Source organism: Ursus maritimus, unplaced genomic scaffold (assembly GCF_017311325.1).
Source record: "Ursus maritimus isolate PB19 unplaced genomic scaffold, ASM1731132v1 scaffold_12, whole genome shotgun sequence".
In the NCBI taxonomy this organism is placed as follows: domain Eukaryota; kingdom Metazoa; phylum Chordata; class Mammalia; order Carnivora; family Ursidae; genus Ursus; species Ursus maritimus.
This window is the reverse complement of record NW_024423564.1, coordinates 10394142-10416796: the sequence shown is the minus strand read 5'-3', so window position 1 is coordinate 10416796 and position 22655 is coordinate 10394142. Positions and strand designations below refer to the sequence as shown.

Genomic DNA, 22655 nt, shown 5'->3' with positions numbered 1-22655 from the left:
TATCTATGATACCAACTTATAGCTGACCATTCATGTTTACAATCCTTATGAGAAAAGGAAGTAAGAAAATAACTAGGACATGTTATTAACTTCTTTCTGTGCCCTAAAATAACTCATTGAAAAAATGTCTGGTTAAAAACCACTGATTAGGAAGGAGAGATTTCCCTGCTGACTTAAGCCTAGCTGCCTAAGCAAGGCTTTAGAAAAGGTCTTCACCTACAACAGTGCATAGGCAGAAGGAGCAGAGGCTACGGCGGTCTTCCTAGTGACACTTCCAAGTCACACAAATGGGGTATGTTTCTGGGATAGACTGCCAACAAGTTACTGAAATAAACAAAAACAGCAAAAACCTGGCAAATAAACAGGCCAATGCCTTCATGTATTTATTATGACATAAGTCAGTCTTAACTAAAGTTACCTTGACGCTACCAGATCTAAATCACATCCTCTGTACTAACGGTACCTGATTTCTGAAAGACTGGGTTAGTTTCCAAGCTGGTTTTCCATAAAGACTTATAATGATGTATAACAGGTATAAAGCATTTCTTAGACCAAGCAAGTAACAAGCTAAATCCCAAAGAACTTCAGCAATTAAGATTTTTCAATTAGAGCAATAAACTAATGATTCGAATCACCTTTACCACCATGAATTTTTATCAAAAGTGTGCTGATAATGTGCAAATGAAACAGAATGAGGTTAATATTGTCAAGAAATCGTATTTACTAAACAATTTAACAGTGATTTTATCTTACCTGAGTGTGAAAATTTGAAATGGTGGTTGTTTCGATATCTTTCTTGCCCAGAATCTCCATTTTCACAGGAGTGTTGGGGAAATTAAAAGCAAAGTAGTCCAAGAAGTCTGGGAGATAAGCAGCCGCTCCATGCACTATTGCTAAAGCATAGTAAGCAGCATTTTTCTCATTTTCACTGAATGTCAAAGCAAGAAACTCCTCAGAAAATCTCTCCATCTCCATTGGAGACAAAAATGAGAGTTCATCCATGTAAGCATGAAGGACAAGTGCACCACCATTGGACTGGTGTTCCTCATGAATAAAGTTGCTAAATTTAGTACCTGTTTTTAAGAAATTTCTACGAATAGAATGTTCCTGGTGAGTCATAAAAGGTGTTTGTACTCCCTGGGGTACCCGATATTCTTGCATGCCCAAATTTAATCGGCACAGCTGTTCATCTTTCAGATACCTGAAGGACTCCTTATTAACTCCTGAAGTGCTATTTATTTGTCCTTGGGTGAGGATTTCCTTACTGATGCGGGTCAGGCCAGCACAGACGGTTTGTACTTCCTTATTGTACATTTTAAGGCGTCTTCCTCGCATATCTTCTCGGTGTTTCTTTTTCTTTTTCTTCTTTATTTTCTTCAAGACAAAATCATCAGCTCTCTGGGTTTTACCATTTTCATCTGGTGTTTCTGGCCACAATAATTAAAAAGAAGTTAGTTGCTAGGCCTCGTGTCAACATATAAACTTCTTACGGTACTTGATCTCAAACTAAATGGCCTATTCTCAGTTTCTCTGAATTTGCCATGTCAACTTACATGTTTATAAAATGAATGAGACAAAGATCTTAAAATACAGTAATATTCGGTGTTGAAAACTCTATTAAAAAGTAGACAATGGATACGTAAGCATATAATTTAATATGACTTGCAATCAAAAGTAAAGGAGATATCCAAGTAACTTCACATCTGTCATACTGTATGGAATATCTGTTTCAGTAACCACTATAAAATCTAAACTGAAGCTTGTCATGTTTTCCTATGACACATATAGGTAAATCAAACAAAGGCAAATTAAGCTGTAAGACACCATTTTGCCTACCAAACCGGCATGACTTTTCTTTTTTTGGCATTCTCATGTACTGTTGTTGGAAGTATAAATTGGTACAAATTCCATGGAGGGCAATATGGCACCCACCAAAATGGATATGTACACCAAAAGCCTTGAAAATATTTATAATTATCAGACCCAAAAATTCCACTCCCAAGTAAAAATTACCTAAGAAAATAACTGAAGATACACAAAAATATCCATGACAGTTATTTTGGGATGCCCTTAAATATCTATCCTAAGTAACAGTATGTTGATTAAACTCTGGTACTTACATCCTGGCAAAATACTACCCAGCTAATACAAGTTATATTACGGATGAAAAGAACTGATGAATTACAAGGTTATAAAATGCTTACGTTGCCAATCTTCCAGGAAGACAATTCATCCCTACCCAGTTTGGATAGCTGCTCCTACCCTGTGTTTCCTTAGCACTGTACACTTCCCTATCACAGAACTTACCACATTCTATGTTATCACATATCTAATTTTCTACCTTTCTTCTACACTATAAGCAATCTAAGGTCAGAAAGCACCAAAGGCATCTAATGTGTATATAATCCGATCCCATGTTTAAAATATTAAATAATCAAACATTTATTAAGTACCCACTAAGTGCCAGGGACATTTCTGGGCACTAGGGATATGGCACTAAGATAGACACAATCCCATTCTCTTGGACTTCACAATCTAGTTTGGCAAGAAAAACAAAATATTAGTAAGCTACTCTAGATGCTGAGGAAATGTCTCTTTGGGAGGTACCATTTAGGCTGAGTCCTAAATAATAAGATAAGCCAGGCATGTTTTCTAGGGGAAAATATTACAGGGAGAAGCAAAGGACCTAAAGAGAGGAAAAAGTCTGACTGATTTACGTATGTTTTGTACATATATTACACAAAGAAAGTACCTGAAGAAATACATATCAAAGTGTTCATGGTAGTTATCTAGGCTGGCAGGATTATAAATATCTAGATGTTTTCTTTTTTGCTTATCTGTATTTTCTAATTTTCTACAATAAACACATACTACTTTTATAATTAAAATATTATTTTTAATTTTTAGGGGATTATCATGGATTGACAAACCCAAAATAGAATAGCATCTTTCATTTACTAGTTCAGAAATAAATCTAGCAAGAAATCTTTAGGATTAAATATCTGGTATAGTCCTGACCAACCTTTCAAGTTCGATGTGGTATTTACTGTATAGAATTTGTCCACCCAACAATAGTATTTCTAACATGATTCAAGTAATTCAGTCCTAAGACAGCTACTCCAATTGATCCTATGACTACACCTGGGAAGAACAAATTCAATAAAACTTACAGTAAATAATTTACTTGGTATAATATGCAAACATGATACTTGCAGTACTCTATACAAAATTATTCCAAATCACCAAATATTGCAAGTTATGAAAAACTTCTAAAGAAAATATTTAAAAGTATAAGTCAGAGACTCTAAAGTGTTAGATACCAAGTGACTTTCATTCTATTTAACATCTGTTTTTAAACAAAAAGAAAACCCTTCATTTGCACATCACTTGTAATTAAACTGAGATCATACAGCAAAATACACATGTAATCAGACTGCTTAAATTGGCAAGAGAAAAAACAGTCCATCTTTTACTCTATATACATCTAAATCTTTGAGATTTTGTTAAAACACTTAGTAACAGTCATTTATATTTCTTACCAAATAAAATTAATCTAAATGCTTTTCCCACATTAAATCAGTAATTTAGGCAATTCTCCCAAGCAACTAAATGTTAATGCCATTAAATACAAAGGTTAGACCAATTTTTAAAAGTCATCTAATTACCCTCTGCTAAATGTTTTAGCAACTTCACAAAAAAAAAAAGAAAGAAAGAAAGAAAGAAACTATCTCTGAATAGATCTGTTATTTTAAGCTTCGGAGGAGGTATTTGGTATGCAGAAAATGAATTGTGACCTAGATCTGCCACTGAAATTAACACTAAGAAGGAGCTGCCTTGATTGTAACACATTTTCTATATTACTATCGGCTTACCAATGGTATTTCTAACATGGCCAAGTCTCTGTGGGTTTTATTCCAAACTCATTTACATGAGAACCACTCAAATCATCCAACACGGGCCCATCAAAAAAACCACGGTACAAGGAAATGAAAAGGACCTTAAATTGATTGCAATCTCATATTTCAACATGATAAAAGTTTAAAATATGAAATAAATGTCAATCTATCTCCTCAGTAATCCTGTTTTTCAAATTTTGATTCTTATCTAAGGCTGAATATAAAGAGCTCACCTTTGTTTATAGAGAAATTTGAGATTACTTGTGTCATACCAGCTAATGAATTTCAATGAATAAACAAAATTTACCTTTGAATTAGTGTGATGACAACCAGTTGAAATGGCATACATATACAAAGTTATTAAAGGTTATTACAGTAAGTTAGCCCTTGTTGCACTATGAGAATATCAAGACTGCCTTGCCTTGAATTAAAAACGTTAATTAAAAGTCAATGTCTTTACAATATAAATGTATCAAATCAGCATACTGTACACCTTACACAGTGTTATATGTCGGTTATATCTAAAAAAAAAAAGTCTAAAATTTTCACAATCTTTCCATTCCCGGTTGATTGTTTTAGCTTTCCAACAGAGAACATATTCAGGAAGTAACATTTTGAGCATTTCCCTAGAATGCACAAGCTAAAATTTACTGACATCAGTTCTTTTACAGAAAAAAAGCCAAGCCACTCTATTATCTGTGATTAAGGAAAGCTTTCATATATCATACTGTGAGAGTAAACATAAAGAGAAGTATGTAAGCCTACAGAGGAAGATATATTTATCTGAGAGACAAATTGCTGTCTTAAAAAAAAAGGTTATTCTAACTCCAACGAAATTAATGCAGGACACTAGCAATAAAATCCTCATAAGAGCCCAAGTGTCCACTGAGTCATGAATGGATAAAGAAAATGTGGAGTGTATGTATATCACACACACTCATACACACAGACACACACGAACACACAATGGAATATTACTCAGCCATCAAAAAGAATGAATTCTTGCCATTTGCAATGATGTGGATGGAGCTAGAGTGTATTATGCTAAGTGAAGTAAATCAATCAGGGAAAGACAAATACCATATGCTTTCATTCATGTGTGGAATTTAGTAAACAAAACAGAGGAACATATGGGAAGGGAAAAAAAGAGAGAGGGAAGCAAACCAAAAGAGACTTAATGACAGAGAACAAACTGAAGGTTGATGGAGGGAGATGGGGGGGATGCGCTAAATGGGTGATGGTTATTAAGGAGGGCACTTGTTACGATGAGCACTGGGTGTTCTATGTAAGTGATGAATCACTAAATTCTACACCTGAAACCAAAATAAAAAAACAAAATAAAATCTTCGTATGTGCTAATATTATCAATTATCAAATAGCATCATTTATTTAACATCACTACTGAAAAGTTCTCATTAATGCAAAAAAATTAGCTTTTCCTATCACAAAACTTAAATTCTTATCACCATTCTTACAATTGAATTATAACTTAGAACTGAAAGAAATGTAATATCCTCAATTGGTGGATACACATTTTTAAAAGAAGTACAATGTTTTCTATTTTATTAATAATAAAGAAAAGGGCTAAAGTTGTTTTCTGAAAATAAATTTTTTAGTCTTATTAGTTGTCTTTCCCATTCCATACAAAAACCTGACTTAAAAAGGTCATTTTATATTTATAACACTGCCTTACTTTACCCCCATCCCTCCATACCATGGTGTTTAAGAGTGGCTGACTGAATTTGAATCCCTGTCCTAGTACTTCGTCCCAGAATATTACCTTTTGCAACTTAATTTCTTTGCACCTTGTTCCTCATTGGTGTAATTGGGGAAAATGGAAGGCGGAAAATTGGTAAAATGGGGGGAAGTAACAGTACCTCCTCATAAAATCCGTAAGCAGAGTAAATGAAACAAAGCACATAAAGTACTTAAAATAATCCTAGAATATAACAAATACTCAATACATGTTAACTACTATTACTCCAAAATAGTTAGATTGTAGAGGCAGTAGAGAGTGCTGTAAGAGCAAGTGCTTTACAGTTAGAGAGACATAGCTTAATGTCCCAGACCTACTACGTACTGCTTAAGGTCTCTGGGAACACTCCTTAATCTCTTTAAACTTCCATTTTCTCATCTTAAGATGTTAATTCCAGTATCTACCTCACAGAGCTATTGTAAGGATTAAACAAGACAATAAACATAAAGGCCTCATCACGGTACTGAACACACAATAAGTGCTCACCATCTTTATTATCATTTTCACAATATTTGATACATTCCTTGAAATTACTGGCAACGACTCTGAGATATCAAAACTAGATTCAGAAATTACTGACCTAGGAAACAATGTAGTGTACTACAAGAGAATCCCATAAAAAGGACAAAAATCTCTGAAAGAGGGAAGAAAATTATTATTCACCAAGGGTCTAGTAGGTATCATATATGCTATCTCATTTTAATCCTCAAGCAAACCAGTGAAGTAGATACGTCAGTCCATTTTATAGAGAAGAAAACAGCTTAAAATAAGATATGTTACTTACTGTAGGTCACAAAACTAGTAGTTGAGAACCAAGATTCAAATGCTCACCTTGTCTGATTCCAAAACTCAAACTCTTCCCATACACTATTACACTACATTCTTCCTTTCTGCCTTCCCTATCAACTCTCTGCAACACTCCCATGAGATGACCACCTAAAATTATCTGGTTACAATTAATGGACTTGAGAAGGAGGAGGAGGACCTACAAGAATCTCCAATAAAAGGAGCATTACTTCATTCAACAAATATTTTACTGAGTGTCCATTACATGATAACTCCGCACGATCACAGAGATGGCATTATTTATGTTAGGCAACAATTTCATGCCCTAAAGCCTTTTTCCCTCCTCTCTCTCGGTAGGTAAGAAAACGATCAGTCCCTAAAGCTGTTGCTCTGATAAATGAGATGATCTGTTTATCCCAGTTCTCTGTATAATCCCCCCAAATAATTCCTCACTCCTATCACCAAAAAGGATTTGGATTTTAAATTCCTGCCAACAGCTTTCTGACATCACAGAAAATTAAAATTAGTTGTCTGACTTGGGGATACTCCCTGTGACAGAAATTGGACGGTTGGTCAAAGATGAAAAAATGTGAGAAAGGAAAGCTGATTTACAAGTGAATACAAAAGAGCAATCCTGTCACTTAATGACACTAGAGAAAAGAGCTAGGGGGACTGATTTCCCCCTTTCCTTTTTTTCTACAAAATATTAAAATATTACTAAAATCATAAAATTACTAAACAAGAATTAAAAATAACTTTGAGCAAATATGTTCTATGCTTTTTATGAGCAACAAAGGGAAAGAAAAAATTATGATTTCAAAATACACAAGTAACCATCAGTTTAAGACTCAGCCTGTTACTTAGAAGAAATAAACAATATTTTAATATCTCTTTATTTAGTTAATCCAAATGTGCTTAGTGAAAACTGAAAAGCAAAGTGGACCACAAGTCAAAAAAACTGGGCCCTAGATTCAGTTCTATCACTTACTAACTAGAAAATCTTAAGCATGTCACTTCACCTCTTCAAAACTCACTCTGGTTCCCATTTAGAGATGAGAACTTGTTGTTTCAACTATTTATGAGCAACTCCAGACATCTGGAATCTGAAATTTATGATTAACTTATACATGAAGTTGGATTGAGTACAGCTGGGCTGGTGTGAAGGAACAAGTCTTTCAGCTGAACGATCTATCTCAGAGACTGGCAAACTTTTTCTATAAAGAGCCAGATAGTAGTAAGCTTAGCAGCCCATGTGGTCTATCTCAACTACTCTACTGTTCTAGTGTGAAAACTACCACAGACAATACAGTTGAATGAGTGGAAGGATATTCCAATTTATTATGACACTGAATTTAAATTTCTTATGATTTTCACATGTCATGAGGTTTTCTTCAACCATTTAAAATGTAAAGACCATCCTTATTTGACAAGTCATACAAAAACAGGCAATGGAACTGATTTTTCACAAATACGTAGAAGAAACCCAATGGAGGAAGAAAAGTCTTCAACAAAGGTGCTGGAACAACTGGAAACATGAACCTCGACCTAAACACCTCACACCTTACACAAGTAACTCAAATGAATCAGAGATTCAAATGTAAAAAGTTACAATTATAATACTTTTAGGAAAAAAAATAAATGAAAATCTTTGGGACCTAAGCCTTGAGACCTGAGATATGACACCAAAAGCACGATCCATAAAAGAAAAGAGAAAAAAAATTAGACCTCAACAAAATTTACAACTTTTGCTCTGTGAAAGACCATGTTAAAAGGAGGGAAACACAAACAACAAACATGGGAGGAAATACTTGCGAATGATAGATCTGACAAAGGACCCATACCTGTAATATACAAAGAATTCTCAAAACTCAATAGCAAAAAAAAAAAAAAAAAAAAAAAAAAAAAAGCAAACAATTCAATTAGAAACTGTGCAAAAGACATAGATTTTACTGATGAAGATATATGGCCAGCAAATGATGACCAAAAAAAGATGTTAAACATCACTAGCCATTAGAGAAAAGCAACTTAAGTCCATGATGAGGTAATACTTATTACACATGTATTAGAGCAGATAAAACAAAAATAGTAACAATACCAAATACTGGTAAGGATGTGGAGAAAGTGGAAATCTCATACATTGCTGGAGAGAATGTAAAATTGTACAGACATTTTAGAAAACAGTTTGGTAATAAATTAAAAAAAACAAAACAAAACAAAAAAAACACCTAAACATACATTTTTATGACCCAGCAACTGCATCCCCAGAGAAATAAATGAAAATTTACATCCACTCAAAGACCTAAACATGAACGTTCACAGAGGCTTTATTCTAATAGCCAAACTGGAAACAGCCAAAACGTTATTCAGTAGGTGAATGGATAAACTGTGATATATCTATACCATAGAATACTACTCAGCAATGAAAAGGAATGAGCTATTGACACATACAACTTGAATGGATCTCAAGGACATCATGCTGAGTGAAAAAAGCCTCAAAAGATCACATACTGTATTATTCCATTTATAACATTCTCAAAATGATGAAATTTTAGAGTTGTAGAATTTTGCTAGAGGTCAGGGAAGGTGGAGAGACATAGGTGGTACCTAAGACTTTCAAGGGATTAGCACAAGGGGGATCTTTGTGGTGATGGAATAGTTGTGGATCTTGATTGCAGTGGTAGTTAATCTACAGATGATAAAACGGCACAGAATCATACACATACCATTGTACCAATGTCAATTTCCTGGTGTAGATATTATACAATAGTTATGTAAGATGTAACTACTGGGAAAAACTAATGAAGGGTAAAAACTTCTCTGCACTATTTTTTCAATTTCCTGTGAATATATAATTATCTCAAAATAAAAAGTTAAAATAGTTTCTGAAAATCTAAGGATAAGGGAGAGAAGACATAACTCTGTAAATAACAAGGGTCTAGCCACTCTCCTTATTAATCGTAGAGTTGTTTCAAGGATGAAGCATGATAAAATAACAAAAGGCAGTTTTAAAAGTGCCTAATATCAGCCACTGTTTTAAGTACTTTCCACGTATTGCCCCATTTAATCCACATAATAACCTTGTAAAACAAATACTACAACCCCATTGTACAGAGGAAAACTGAAGCTGAAAGAGGTTAAAGTAATTTGCCGATGATCAACAGTAAGTAGTAGAGCCACAAGTTAAACTTTGACTCCAGAGGCACGCCTCCTGCACACCTCTATAACAAGTATAAAGATGTTCAGCAGAAAAAGTAAAAATATCCATCAAAATGTGTGCAAAAGCCTGGATTAAACAAGCTTAAGCCAGTTTGTTTTCTGTAGGGTTCTCAGAACTTTTAAAATGCTAGTATATGTCATGTATCTAGAAGGCTATAATATACACTTTTTCCCCCATGTGTAAGGCCAGGGAGCCCTTTCCCTGCAGAATACATAATCCAACAGTCCCTCACACAAAAGTTAAAATGTTTAAACTAGACTTATTTCGGTGTTCCTTCTACAATACATACAAATATCAAATCATTATGTTGTATACCTGAAACAAACATAACATTATATGTCTACCGTATTTCAGTTAACAAAAAAAAAAGGTAAGATGGTGAAATTACCTGATCTTAACCCACTTCTTCACATACTGGCAAACTGTAAATGCTTCAAGCTGCGCTGTCCAATATGGTAGCCACTAGCCAGAAGAAACTATTATAAATTAGAATTAAATAAAATTAAAAATTCAGTTCCTCAATTACACTAGCCACATTTAAGTCTTCAAGACTTACTTCAAGGGCCACATAGGACCAATGCTACCATATTGGACAGCACAGATTAGAACATTCCCATCACTGAAGAAAGTTCTGTCAGCACTGAGTTAAAGGTTTGTTTTTGTTTGTTTTTTAAAGAACACGGGGCCTGTGCAATCCTCAGAGAAGCACACTGTTGTTTATTATACATGTAGCTGCCACTATCTCACCATAAAAAGGGGCTAGGTCAGAAATTTTTGATGGAGCTGGCTACTGTCATTCTGATGCCAACGCAGGGGAAGGGGTAAGCAAGGAAGGGGGAAAAGTAACTAGCATAAAAAAAAGAAAGGAAGAACAAGCCTCTGGGGGAGGATGCTTGAACTGGGATTCAAGGATCTGGGTTCTACTCCCTATTACACCAATTATTCATTAAAAGAAAGAATGTTTTAATGTTTGTACTTGGTACTAATTAACTGTAACTTAGACAAGTCTCTTCACTACTCTGAGCCTGGGTTTCCTCTTCCACAATATAAATTTGAACTGGTTGATCACTAAGATTCCCTCTACCTCTGTATAGTTAAAATACACACACACACACACACACACACACACACTGAGAAGACTGGAAATAAAAGAAGGCAAGATCGTTGCATACTGGTGGTGGAAACTGGCAGTCCTGTTAGACTGGCACAAGTTTTATTCCTGAAAATAACATCTGGATACCACCAAAGGAAGAAAGATTTCATTCAATTCAATAAATATTTATTGGGCAATTATTTGCAACAAACCACTATTTGGAAGTAGTGAAGACAGCAGTCAACTGATTAAGTCAAGACCAAGTACATGGAAGGAATCCAAGATTCACAAAACTTTAGATTGAAAGACTTTGCTCATTAACATGTAATAACCCAGCTGGCCCAATACTAAGAAATACTAAGATACTTATACCTTAAAATCTTCTTGAGGAAATACAACTAACAAATTATATAAAATCGTATAAAAATCCATGGTATAATAAAATTCATACCCCCCTCCTTCTACAGAGAATACAAATAAATACTACATGTACTCGGGAACAGGAAGACACCAATTTTGGTAAACCTAATTTCTCTAGATCCCACATTTAAATGGGTAGTCCTACATTTTCTGGGTTCGATATTCTTGACTTTAGTGAGGGTTACTGGAATTAAATAGATTCTCAATTTTTTCGTGCCAGAAAGAATAAACTGCAACTGGAATTCTTGCTTCTAACTATTCACTACTGCAAATTTCCCACTTTTTACAGGAACGGTTAGCCCTGTTTCCTAGGATGAAAAGGGAAAGAAAACCTTCCCCAACCCTCTTCCCAGAATTAAGATTTAATATAAAAATTAAAAACGATTTCACCTCCGGATAAAAAAGAACCACTACAAACTACGTTTGATATTTTACCTTGCAGAAGCTAAAGCAACCTGTGAGTCGCGTAACCTCTGGAAGAATTCAAACTCGTTAAAGCCCCACACCATACCCGTGAATATTTTGGAGCCTAGGAGAGCGAATATTAAAGACTTCCACCAAAGACAACAAGAAGAAAGGATTTTAGCGACAAGTCTTTACTTCAGAAAAGCAGTTTTTTAATACCCCAGCTACTAATCCCACGCCAAGGACCGCGCGGCGCGGAAACCCTGGCGAATTTGAAAACAAACGTTGGTAAAGGCTCTGGGTAAAGGGCGGGGGCGGGAGGGGGGAGAGCCTGGTAAGGGGGTTAGTAACTGACAGCTCGGCCTTGAAACGAGAAGCCTCAAGTAGGTCAGGCTGTGTCAACGGTTTGAAATCCAGAGTCCACCCCAGTGGGCTTAAGGGAGTAGAGCAGCAGGAGGTAAGTAGGGGTTTGGCGTCTTTCAGTGCTAAAGGGGCGGGATATCAGAACTGAGAGAGACCTAGAGCCCAAGCTCGGGGCAGTTCGCCTGCTCTCACCTCTCTTGGGGGCCTTGATCAGAGGCACCCCTCCAGTCCTCTCGCCGTTTTCCTGCTTGTCCTTGTGCTTGAGATCGCCCGGAACGCAGGAGCTGGAGTCACCATCGGAGCCGCGGTGGTGATGGTGCTTGTGCCGCTCCTTGTGGCCCTTATGCTTGGGCCCGGCCGCGCTCACCGTCAGGGGAGAGAAGGTGAAGAGGGCCGAGGTGCCTGGGGCCGGGAGCGGGGCAGCGACAGCGGGCCCGGCGGGTGCCAGCGAAGGTGGCGGCGGAGGCGGCAGGAGCAGAGGCTCAACAGGGCCTGGGACGGTTGGGGCTGCATTCGTTGGCGGCAGCGGCCCGGGATGTTGGCGGCTGCGACGCCGCCGGTGAGGGGGAGCGAGAGGGGCGTCCTGGCTCGGCCGCCCCCGCTTCTCCTGAGACCCCCCACTGCTCGCTCGGCGCTGCCGCTTCACTCCCCGCGGCGAGACCCCAGCATGGGGTTTCTCCTTCCCTTCTTTGTCCGGCTCCTCCTGCGCCGCCACCGCCCGTACTACGCGCACCGCTCCGACCTGCGCAGCCATTTCACCCACAAACACACATTTAAATGGCCCGACCGCCCCCCCGTCCGTGTATCGCGCAAGCGCCGCCCGCGCACGGCCCGCTGGGCGTTGGAGTCTCTCCCCCGCCCTCCACTTCTCGGCGGTTCTTCCTCCGGAGCTAAACATGCCGGAAGCGGCTGTTTTCAGCGCTTCTCCGCAGGCCTCTCCGAGCGAGCTCTATTGTAAAGCCCCCTGGGCGGCGCAGAGCCTCATGGGAGTGGTAGTTCTCTTGCGCCCCCGCCGCGTCCCTGGCTCTGGGAGTGGAGGAGCGGAAAGAGAGCGTGCGCCGAGTCACGCTTCGGGCTGCGACGCAACCGCCGCTGGGCGGAGAGTTGCCGCCAACCGCCTTAACGGCCGAAACAATGTTAGAGGCTTTCAGAGTCAGTCGGCGCGTTCCCATTATCGTGTTCGTGTGCCCTTTCGTCATTTTACACGGAGTAGGTGGTCTCCATAGGTACTTTTAAATTTCATAGTCCTCTCCTAACCTTTGTGAGGTAAAAGAATCTGCGGCCTTTTATCTTTGGACAAGCGATGTAATGAAGAGGAAAGGGGAACTTGATCATATGTAAAATGAGGGCGATTTGGGTTTAGAATCGAACGGGGCCGCAGTGAAGACATTTTTTTAACCTCTTCGTGGGCACTGCTATGGTTACAGCTACAGGCGTAACAAGGCAGGTGCGAGAAGTGCCTGGGAGCCTGGTGAGCGCCGCGCCGCCCCGCCTTCGCGCCGCATCCCCTCTGATGCCTGGAAGGGTAGAGGCCATCATTTATTTTGAATCCATCCCCATCGTGACGAAAAAATTCGAGACGGAAAACCATGCTTTTAAACTTTTTTAGATAAGATTTTTTTTTCAAGTCGCAAGTATAAGGTTGCATAAATTTGAGAAGTGTGTCTACCACAGAACATTCCAAAAATGGTCACTGTTCACCAAGGTTGCTGCCCGGAAATTCATTCACAATTCCATCGTTAAGATTTTAGATTTTACCTAAGATGCTGTTCATATATTTGGTCCTTGATAAAGATATTTGGGAATAATTGGCTACAATGAAGTACTCAGAAATACCACTAGTGCCTGGAGAAATATTCAGCTAAAATGAACACTACAGTAAAGTTAGGTTTTAAAAACAAAGTTTATTCAGCACCTATTGTGTACATTGTACTACAGTAAACAGGTTAACATGTCATCCAATTTGCCCCATCATTAGGCTCCGTAATGAAAGATACTGAAGAATAAATGCTGTTTAAGTATGTCATGTTTCTAAAAGTTAAAAATAAACTAAATTTTTTAAAAACTTAAATCATTAGAACTCGGGAATCCTCTAACGATAATTACCCACTCACTTGTTTGTTACGTGAAATCAGATTTGAAAACTCAGATTTTCTAAAAATAAGGCAGATCCCTATTCATACAGAAAAATTTTTAAGCCTCTGATTGGTTGGATAGAAGTTGCACATATTTATGTAGGACCTTTGAAATGAAAAATGCTACCAAAAGATAGCTATTTTGCTGATCATTCTTCTAGACTTGGTAACTGAATAATGTTGGTTAAAACTTACCAGAAATGTAGTTGAACATCTTGTTAGTGAATATATCCAAATACAGAAATTATTTTCTTTATTTACATATTTTATTGTCTTAAATATAACTTCTGCTTTTCTTACTACTCTAGTTTTCCACCTTTGGGAAGATGCACAAGGTTTACTCCATTTAGGCAAAATTAATTCCCAGGGAATAGTCATTGTCACAAGCACAAGTCAGATTTTGCGAAACACTTTCTATAGTAAATTCTGGCAATATAAACATTCAGTTGAGATCCAATTCTTAAAAATATTTTGAAGTTTATGTAGGAAAGTAGAATAAAAATAACTTCCAAATGAAAAATAAGTCCATTCTAAAACTGTTTCTCACACAACGTTCTCTGCATAAACTCAAACTTATTTCCAGCTTCCAGCCAATATAAATGAGATTAAAATGTAAAATTTCTGGCACTTATTTGAATATTCTTTTCTAATATCGCTATTAACACATTACAGTACCTTCATTGTTGAAATTATGAATATGGAAACCTTATTTTAGCTAATAGTATTCTAGTACTTTCATTTGCAGATACACTTGGAGCCTATATTCCAAAGTTGTGTTAAATATTCCAAGTCGGTGGTGGTTTCCTTGGTCCTTTGGGTTTTGAAAAACGATTTGCAAAACCTGGGAACAAAAATAAAATTGAATGAGAAGTTTTTTAGTATAGAAATGAATACTTAGATTTTAGAGCGTATTATAACAAATGCAAGTACATGGATTTTTTTCCAAAAAGTTAGGCAACATCTTTGATTATTTTAATAATAGATTGTAAAGGCATAGTACATAAGTTAATACTTGATGACAGAATACTAATAACATTTTAACTTTGTAGAACACTTACAAATTTAATAATAGTAATAATTAGATGAAGAACCCTGGTTATAAAAACCTTTGGTAATTCAGCATATACAGTTGACCCTTGAACAGCATTTTCTTTAGCTTATGTATATATAAGCTTGTATAGATATATAGATATAGCTTATATATATATATATATATATATATATATTTATATATATGGCAAACAAAATATGTTAACCAACTTTATGTTATGGGTAAGACTTCTGGTCAACAGTATGCTATTAGGAGTTAAGTTCTGGGAGATTTTAAGTTTTGCAGATTGTCGACTATATGGGGGGTAGGGGAGCATCCTTGTCCCCCACATTGTTCAAGGGTCAACTGTAATATCCTTTTTTTCCCAGTTCTATTGACATGTTATTGACCTATAACATATGTAAGTTTAAGGTATATAAAATGATGCTTTGATACACGTATATATTGTGAAATGATTACCACATTAAGGCTAAATAACACCTCCATCCCCTCATAAGTTTACCATTTCTTCATAGTGACTATATTTATGGTTTACTCTAAGCTTTCAAGTATATAATACAGTACTGCTATAATTATCATGCTGTACATTAGACCTCCAGAATTTATTCATCTTACAGCTAGTAGTTTGTACGCTTTGACCAACATCTCTCCATTTCCCCCAGCCACTGGCAACCACCATTCTACTCTATATTTCCATGAGTTTGGCTTTTTTAGATTCTGCATATAACTGAAAACATACAGTATTTGTCTTTCTCTAGCTGACTTTTCTCAGTATAATGCCCACTAGTTTCATCCATGTTGTCTCAACAGGATTTCCTTCTTTTTTATGGCTGAATAATATTCATGTGTATATGTGTGTGTGTGTGTGTGTGTGTGTGTGTGTGTATATATATATATATGAAATGTATATATACCTATTTTCTTCATTCATCTCTCAGATGGACACTTAAGTTGTTCCCATGTCTTGTCTATTGTAAATAACAATGCAATGAATATGGGGTGCAGATATCTCTTCTGAGGTAATGATTTCAATTCCTTTGGATATATACCCAGAAGCAGGATTGCTGGATCATATGATAGTTCTATTTTTTGTGTTTTCAGGAACTTCCATACTGTTTTCCATAATGGCTATTCCAAATTTACATTCACACCAGCATTATACAAGTGTTCTCCTTTCTCCACAGCCTCGCTAATACTTGTCTGTTGTCTTTTTGATAATGGCCATTCTGACAGGTGTGAGGTAATATCTCACTGTGGTTTTGATTTGCCTTTCCCTGATGATTAGTGGTGTCAAGCGTCTTTTCACATACCTGTTGGCCACGCATGTGTCTTTTTCAGAAAAATGTCTGTTCAAGTCCTTTGCCCATTTTTTAATTGTTTGGTTTTTTAAGTAATATCCTACATCTGCATCTTTTCACCCACCACACACTCATAAAAAAAAAAAAAACTGGGAAATTTCAATTTCAGAAAAATAAGCCCTACTGCTTTACAAAATTATTGTGTGAAACTCATATTTCTACTTCAGCCCAGAAAGCACTCAATTTACTAAGACATTCTGTTTGAAAAGCTTAGAAAAATAAACTAATAAAGAATTCTGAAAAATTTAAGTAGTTAATCACTTTTACTTATCTGTCTCCTTCAAACACTCTCCTCTGCCCTCCCTCTCACCACAAAAGGAGGAAAACAAGGAAATTTTGCACAACCAGCGAAAACTATTTCTGAGTCCTTTCAAAAAGATTTGCAGGTTGATAACATTATCTCTTTATCACTTCAACATAGGACTTTTCTTTGATGATGGTATATTTTCAAGGTACTCTAACACAGCAACTTCAGGTGCTCAAATTGAACAATGAAAGCTTTGAACAGAACTGATGAAAAGATCAGAGGAGATATTTGTTAAAGCATCGAGCACAATGCCTGGCACATTGTAACTGCTTAAGGGTTGCTTCAATCAGAACCACAAAAACACTATACCAGAACTAGAAGAAAAGGAGAGTATGGAAGAGGAAAAGAAAAGAATATAAAAACAAGAAACCTACTAATACTAAATTTAATAATAGTGATGATAAAAAAAATTGGGGGGAGAAGCACACAGCCAAGTTCATGTACATTTTACTCCTTTGAGTGACAAAAAAGAAAATAGAAGGAAAAATATTTCAGGTTAGTTTCATATACATAGTCACAAACTCATCTATTCAGTCTGGATAGCTTGACTGTAACCCAAGTGCACTGAGAATAGAAGTAAGAACATAATATACAAGTACTAAGTATCTGAAATTTGAGGAATACCTACATTCAGTCTTTTTCACTCATCAATTCTGAATAGTTTGGAACAATAGTGAGCTACCTGTTTTTGCATGTAGGCCATTTCAGGAAAAATAAAAACGTTCATAAACCACAAAAATGTTTAATTCACATTTAGATACCTTTTTAAGTAAAATATTACTACAATTTATATTGCTTTCTTTCTAAAAAAGAGCCAATGAAAGAGTTGTGCTTTTTAAGTAAGTAAATATTCAAATCAAAGCATATTTGAGAAGAAATAATCTGGAGGAAGCTAATATTTTATCTTCATGTTAGATCACAGACTGTTGTAAAGTTAGATGGGTCATGAGTTACTCAGGTGGTATCACTGATGAAGAGAAAAGGAAGCAAGGGAACATTTGTGTTCCAGGCAAAGTTTGGTGCTTTTTTCATAGGTTATATAATAATCTGTATGAATTTTTAACTGATTTCATAAGAATAATTTCTTTTTTACTAACATTTTAAACCTTAAGAGTTACTGTAATCCAAATAAAATTTTACAGCCCAAGAAACATATCCAGAGATTCTAGTTAAATATTTTGCCAAGGCGGAATGAATAGAGAACCACAATCCAGGTGGGGCAGATGCCTACCTTTCCACCAAAACCTTTCCTTGCTGCTTCATGAATAGAATTATATCTCAGCAACTGCCTCCCCAGCATTATTACATTTCCCAGTCACCCTTGCAATTTAGATGTAGCGCATGCCGAAATTCTCAAGGGAAGGTGAGCCAACATGATGTTGCCACTTCCAGGCCAGTACCTTAAGACCAGAAGAGGAGGCCACACCTCGTACACATTTCCTCTCATCTTCTTGCCACCGGCCATCTGGATGTGGCAGCAACCCAATTTTAACCATACAGACAAGGACAGTACCACAGAGCAGCAGTTCTCAAGGTCTTGTCCTAGGGAATCTTAGGGGGCTCCCAGACCATTTCAGGGATTCTGCTTTTTAGGTAATAATAATTTTTAGTAGTAATAGCCTACCTTAATTACTGTACTTCTTACAAAAATATGTAGTATATGTGATATTATCTTGAAGAGTATCATGAATTTATGTCATATAGAATAATAGGATGCATAAAATAATATAAAATTATTTTATGCTTATAGTTAGGGGCAGTGGGGCAAACAATTCCTTTAAACTGTCAGAATTGTGCTTCAGCTGCTATATAGAATGAGCAATACAAGATTAGATGGCAACTGTTGTTCTTATTATCATACTTGCGTATTTTTTTTAAGATTTTTTATTTATTTATTTGACAGAGATAGAGACAGCCAGTGAGAGAGGGAACACAAGCAGGGGGAGTGGGAGAGGAAGAAGCAGGCTCCCAGCAGAGGAGCCTGATGTGGGGCTTGATCCCATAACGCCGGGATCACGCCCTGAGCCGAAGGCAGATGCTCAACCGCTGTGCCACCCAGGCGCCCCTTTACTTGCGTATTTTTTTATAACTTTGATTAGATATGAACTGGAGTGTCATAGCATCTCAGAATTTCTTCATTTGGCTTTGGCTAGTCACATTCGTTCACTACATGCCAACAGAGACATTTGGTTACCTGGTTACATTCTCTGCTATGCTAGGTATTTCAGTCCTAGGTAAGATGTTAAGAGGTAGCGAAGGTCAAAAATGAAAAGATAAATTGCATGGAAAGAATATAAATATAAGGACCTATACCTCAACCTTGAGTCATATTTAAAGTTGTATCATACTATAAGATAAACATTTTTTTAAAAATAACACACATACCAAAATTCAGAAAGGAGCTGGAGCAATTTGACTGAACAGAGTCTGCAGGCTTGTTTGGTGGTGAAGAATTACAGATACCTAGAATCAAAAGAAAAAAATGTAAGGGAAAAAATGAAGGCAGACTCTGATTACTGTTTATCAGACTGCATAATTTTGAAATTAAACATTTCCTCCAAGTAATACTCCCAAATAAATATATTACTATAAAATATAACAAAATATAGATGCTTACAAATGGGTTAACACTATAATCTTCTCATTTTTGTGTGGGTATTTTTTTTAAAGAGTTTTTTTTTCCCCTTTGGAAACAGATTGTCTAGTAAAGCCCAACACTAAAGAGAATCACCAGAGTATTCAGAAATAACATCCTTTACATTGTGAATCAACTTCTTGGGGGATTCACATTGTGGTTTTTTCTTTCATTTTACTTTGCACTCTGATCACTTTTTTTTTTTTAAGAGAGAGAGATAGAGCATGCCCACGCAGGGGAGTGGGGAAGGGGGGAAGGGCAAAGAGCGAGAGAAAATCCTAAGCAAGCTCCACACTGGATCTCCCGACCCTGAGATCATGACCTGAGCCGAAATCAAGAGGCAGATGCCTAACCTACTGAGCCACCCAGGGGCCCCTGCACTCTGATCACTCTTAACACGTTTTTAAATAATTTGTTTTCCATATTAGTTCATCCATAGCACGTCTATGGTTTTTCTTACAGTATCCTTTACTCCTGAATAGCTTTCTTCACTTTCCAGCCTATCTTTTTCCCATTATAGATGATTCTAGTTAGGTCCAGCATCTCCCAAAAGCATTGTTACATTGCTTTGTTTTGCTATTTTAGCTACTTACAGGTAGGTTAAAAAATATGTTTCTCTTCCCAGCACCTTAATATATTCATGTAACAGTTTCTGCCCAGTTTTAAAAACAATCCAGTGAAAACCTCATCCACATTTTGCATGTGCACTACCTAGCAGTGAAAAACGATAATTTCAGGTTTGTATAAACCTTCTACAAGCCTTTGTGTAAAAACAGCATATAATTAGGGAGAAATGATTAAATATTCACCTTTTTTTGGTTTCCAACATTTTGAGTGTACAGCATAGACTGCATCTATGTTTGTAAACATGTGCCTAACGCTAGGATTCAAGAAAAACCTCCCTCTTTCTGGAGGTACTTGAGTATGAATCTCTAGAGTACATAGTGAATTTCAATCAGATTGAATTAAAATATGTATTTATTGAATGCCTATTATGTGCCAAGCATTGGGCTAGGCATTTAGGATACAGACATGAGTAAGAAGTGAGTGACGGTGAGAAAGTTCAGAATATATGAACCATCATTAAGCTGCGTATGAGCTGACAGTTGTATACATCCTTCAGAAAGAAAACAATTGTGCCAAAAGGGAATGTTGGGGATTGTTTTGTTCTGTTTTGTTTTTCTATCACAGGGGACGAAGATTCTGCAGATATATCAGTTCAGTTTGCTTTTTTTTTTCTTTTCAAAGTGGCAGTGCCATATGGTTGAACTTACTATACTTCTAAGTACTTAGTTTTGTTATTACATAAACAAGACTGATTATCCTATAATTTACGTTTCTCCTTTAATGAAATATCTTGGTTTTTTTCCTATGGCAGTTCCAGTAGAACTGTATTATGTCATAGATATTTTTATGCTGCCTGCCTGGCATAAATTCCTCCTTCTTCTGATAACAGAACTTGAGTTTTCCTTTAGAAAACCACCCCTCCCCAATTTTCAGCTCCCATACTTCTGGTGAAGTTGTTTCTACCCTCAGATTAAGGAACTGACCTACGGCTAGGGCTAATTTTCACTTGGTACATTGCCATGGTCATACCAGTTGTTTAGATCTGACCTCATTTCTTATTGGACAGTGTCCATGTGTAAAAATGTTCAATATTTTAATAATAGTTAACAGTATGACAGTATGACACTGCTCTGCTTTATCAGAATATACTGGCAATAATTGGTTCAAGGATGGGCAAATGAACCAAACCAAAACGATCAGACCCAATCAGCCCTAGTCACCAGACTGTTGCTTGAGCAACCAGGAAAGAGCTCATTTTTTCCATCACAAGCCTGAAACCACAGGGTAAAAGCCTCCCCATGAATGAGCAAACACGGAGTAAAACAAAGCTGGAGATATGGAAGGAGATTAGGTCCTGATTATATCGTTTGAACTCTTGATTACAGGTCAATGAATTCCCCTTTTCTGCTTAAGCTAGCTTAAGCTGGGTTTTCTATCACTTGCAACTGAAGGATACCTGAGTAATTAATGTTTCCCATCGAAAGTAGGCATCAGGCATCATGGTCGATAGCTTCAATTTTTGTCACCCTATAATTCACTCACCACACAGCAGCCAGAGAGAGATTTTTAAAGAAACAGATCATGTAACATCTCTACCTGAAGCTCTTCAATGACTTCCCATTGCACTTAGAATAAACTCTAAACTGCTTAACATAGCCCGTAAAGATTTACTACCTTCTCCCCCACCTCCACCATCTTGTCAGCCACACTTCACTGCTCTGTCCTCTTAATACCATGCAGCTATGATGGCTTCCTCTCAGTTCCGACAACACACCAAACTCACACCTCAGAGAGTTTGCATATGCCGTTCCCTCTATCTGGAGGGCTCCTCTCCCCACTTTTCTCCTGGCTGGCTACTCCTTCATGTCTCAGGTTTAATCATCACTTAGAAAGAGCCTCCTGGACCACTCTTTCTAAAATAAATCCCCTTTGTTATTCTCTCTCATGGTTACCCTCTTGGTTTCCTGCACAGCATTTATCACCATGTGTTATTATGTATGTATCTGTGAATTGTTTAATATCCGAATCCCTCACTGGACTTACGTTCCACAAAGGCATAGCCCAAGACCTGTTGTGTTTGCCATCACATACCCAGTGACTTACAGAATGCCTGGCACATAGTAGGCACTCAATGAATATTCAATGAATGAATAACACTATGCTTAAATGCCAACTTAAAACAACAGATGAAGAATCCTCATTTTATTAAAAGTAGGACCAGCTTTAATTTACAGACCAGTTGGAGATCCAGGCTAAAGGAAGAACATCTGGACTTCAGGAGTCATGAAACTTCTGGAAGGGTAAGAGGACGCATACCCAAGTACAGGCAGATAAATCTAAAGCTTCAGGATCAATTCTGAGGGCCACATCTTGCTCTTCATTTAAGAACAAAAGACCAGAGGATGAAGGCAATGGAGAAATTGAAACTAGCTTGGATCTAGAGAATGATCTGGGAGGTCTTATTTGGAAATGAGACTCAGAATCTCTGAGAGTCCCACCACGTATTGAATCTACACCAACCTAAATGTACCCGAGGTTTCTGTGTCTTTGATATCCCCAAGATAGGTTGGGGCTACACAAAAAAAGTTTCTTTTTTTTCCCTTTCTTCTTTCTTTCCTTCTTTCTTTCTTTCTTTCTTTCTTTCTTTCTTTCTTTCTTTCTTTCTT

At 37.0% G+C, this 22655-nt stretch overlaps 2 protein-coding genes across 5 annotated transcripts in view; both read right to left on the bottom strand.

Moving 5' to 3' along the window:
- RSBN1 (round spermatid basic protein 1) overlaps positions 1-12964 on the bottom strand; it is a 45841-nt gene extending 32877 nt beyond the window's left edge. Inside the window, exons 1-2 of the mRNA XM_008697781.2 lie at positions 12129-12964; positions 754-1427 (exon numbers count right to left, since the gene is read on the bottom strand). Of these exons, the coding sequence (XP_008696003.2) occupies positions 754-1427; positions 12129-12834 (1380 nt within the window). The 5' untranslated portion in view covers positions 12835-12964. The remainder of the gene's footprint in view (positions 1-753; positions 1428-12128) is intronic.
- Positions 12965-13820: 856 nt separating this feature from the next.
- The window catches only part of PTPN22 (protein tyrosine phosphatase non-receptor type 22), a 55418-nt gene continuing 46583 nt past the window's right edge, over positions 13821-22655 (bottom strand). For all 4 annotated transcript variants that reach the window (XM_040626882.1, XM_040626881.1, XM_008697762.2 and 1 more), the window contains 2 exons: positions 19173-19250; positions 13821-14912 (listed from right to left, as the gene is read on the bottom strand). In XM_040626882.1, the coding sequence (XP_040482816.1) occupies positions 14848-14912; positions 19173-19250 (143 nt within the window). In that variant the 3' untranslated portion in view covers positions 13821-14847. The remainder of the gene's footprint in view (positions 14913-19172; positions 19251-22655) is intronic.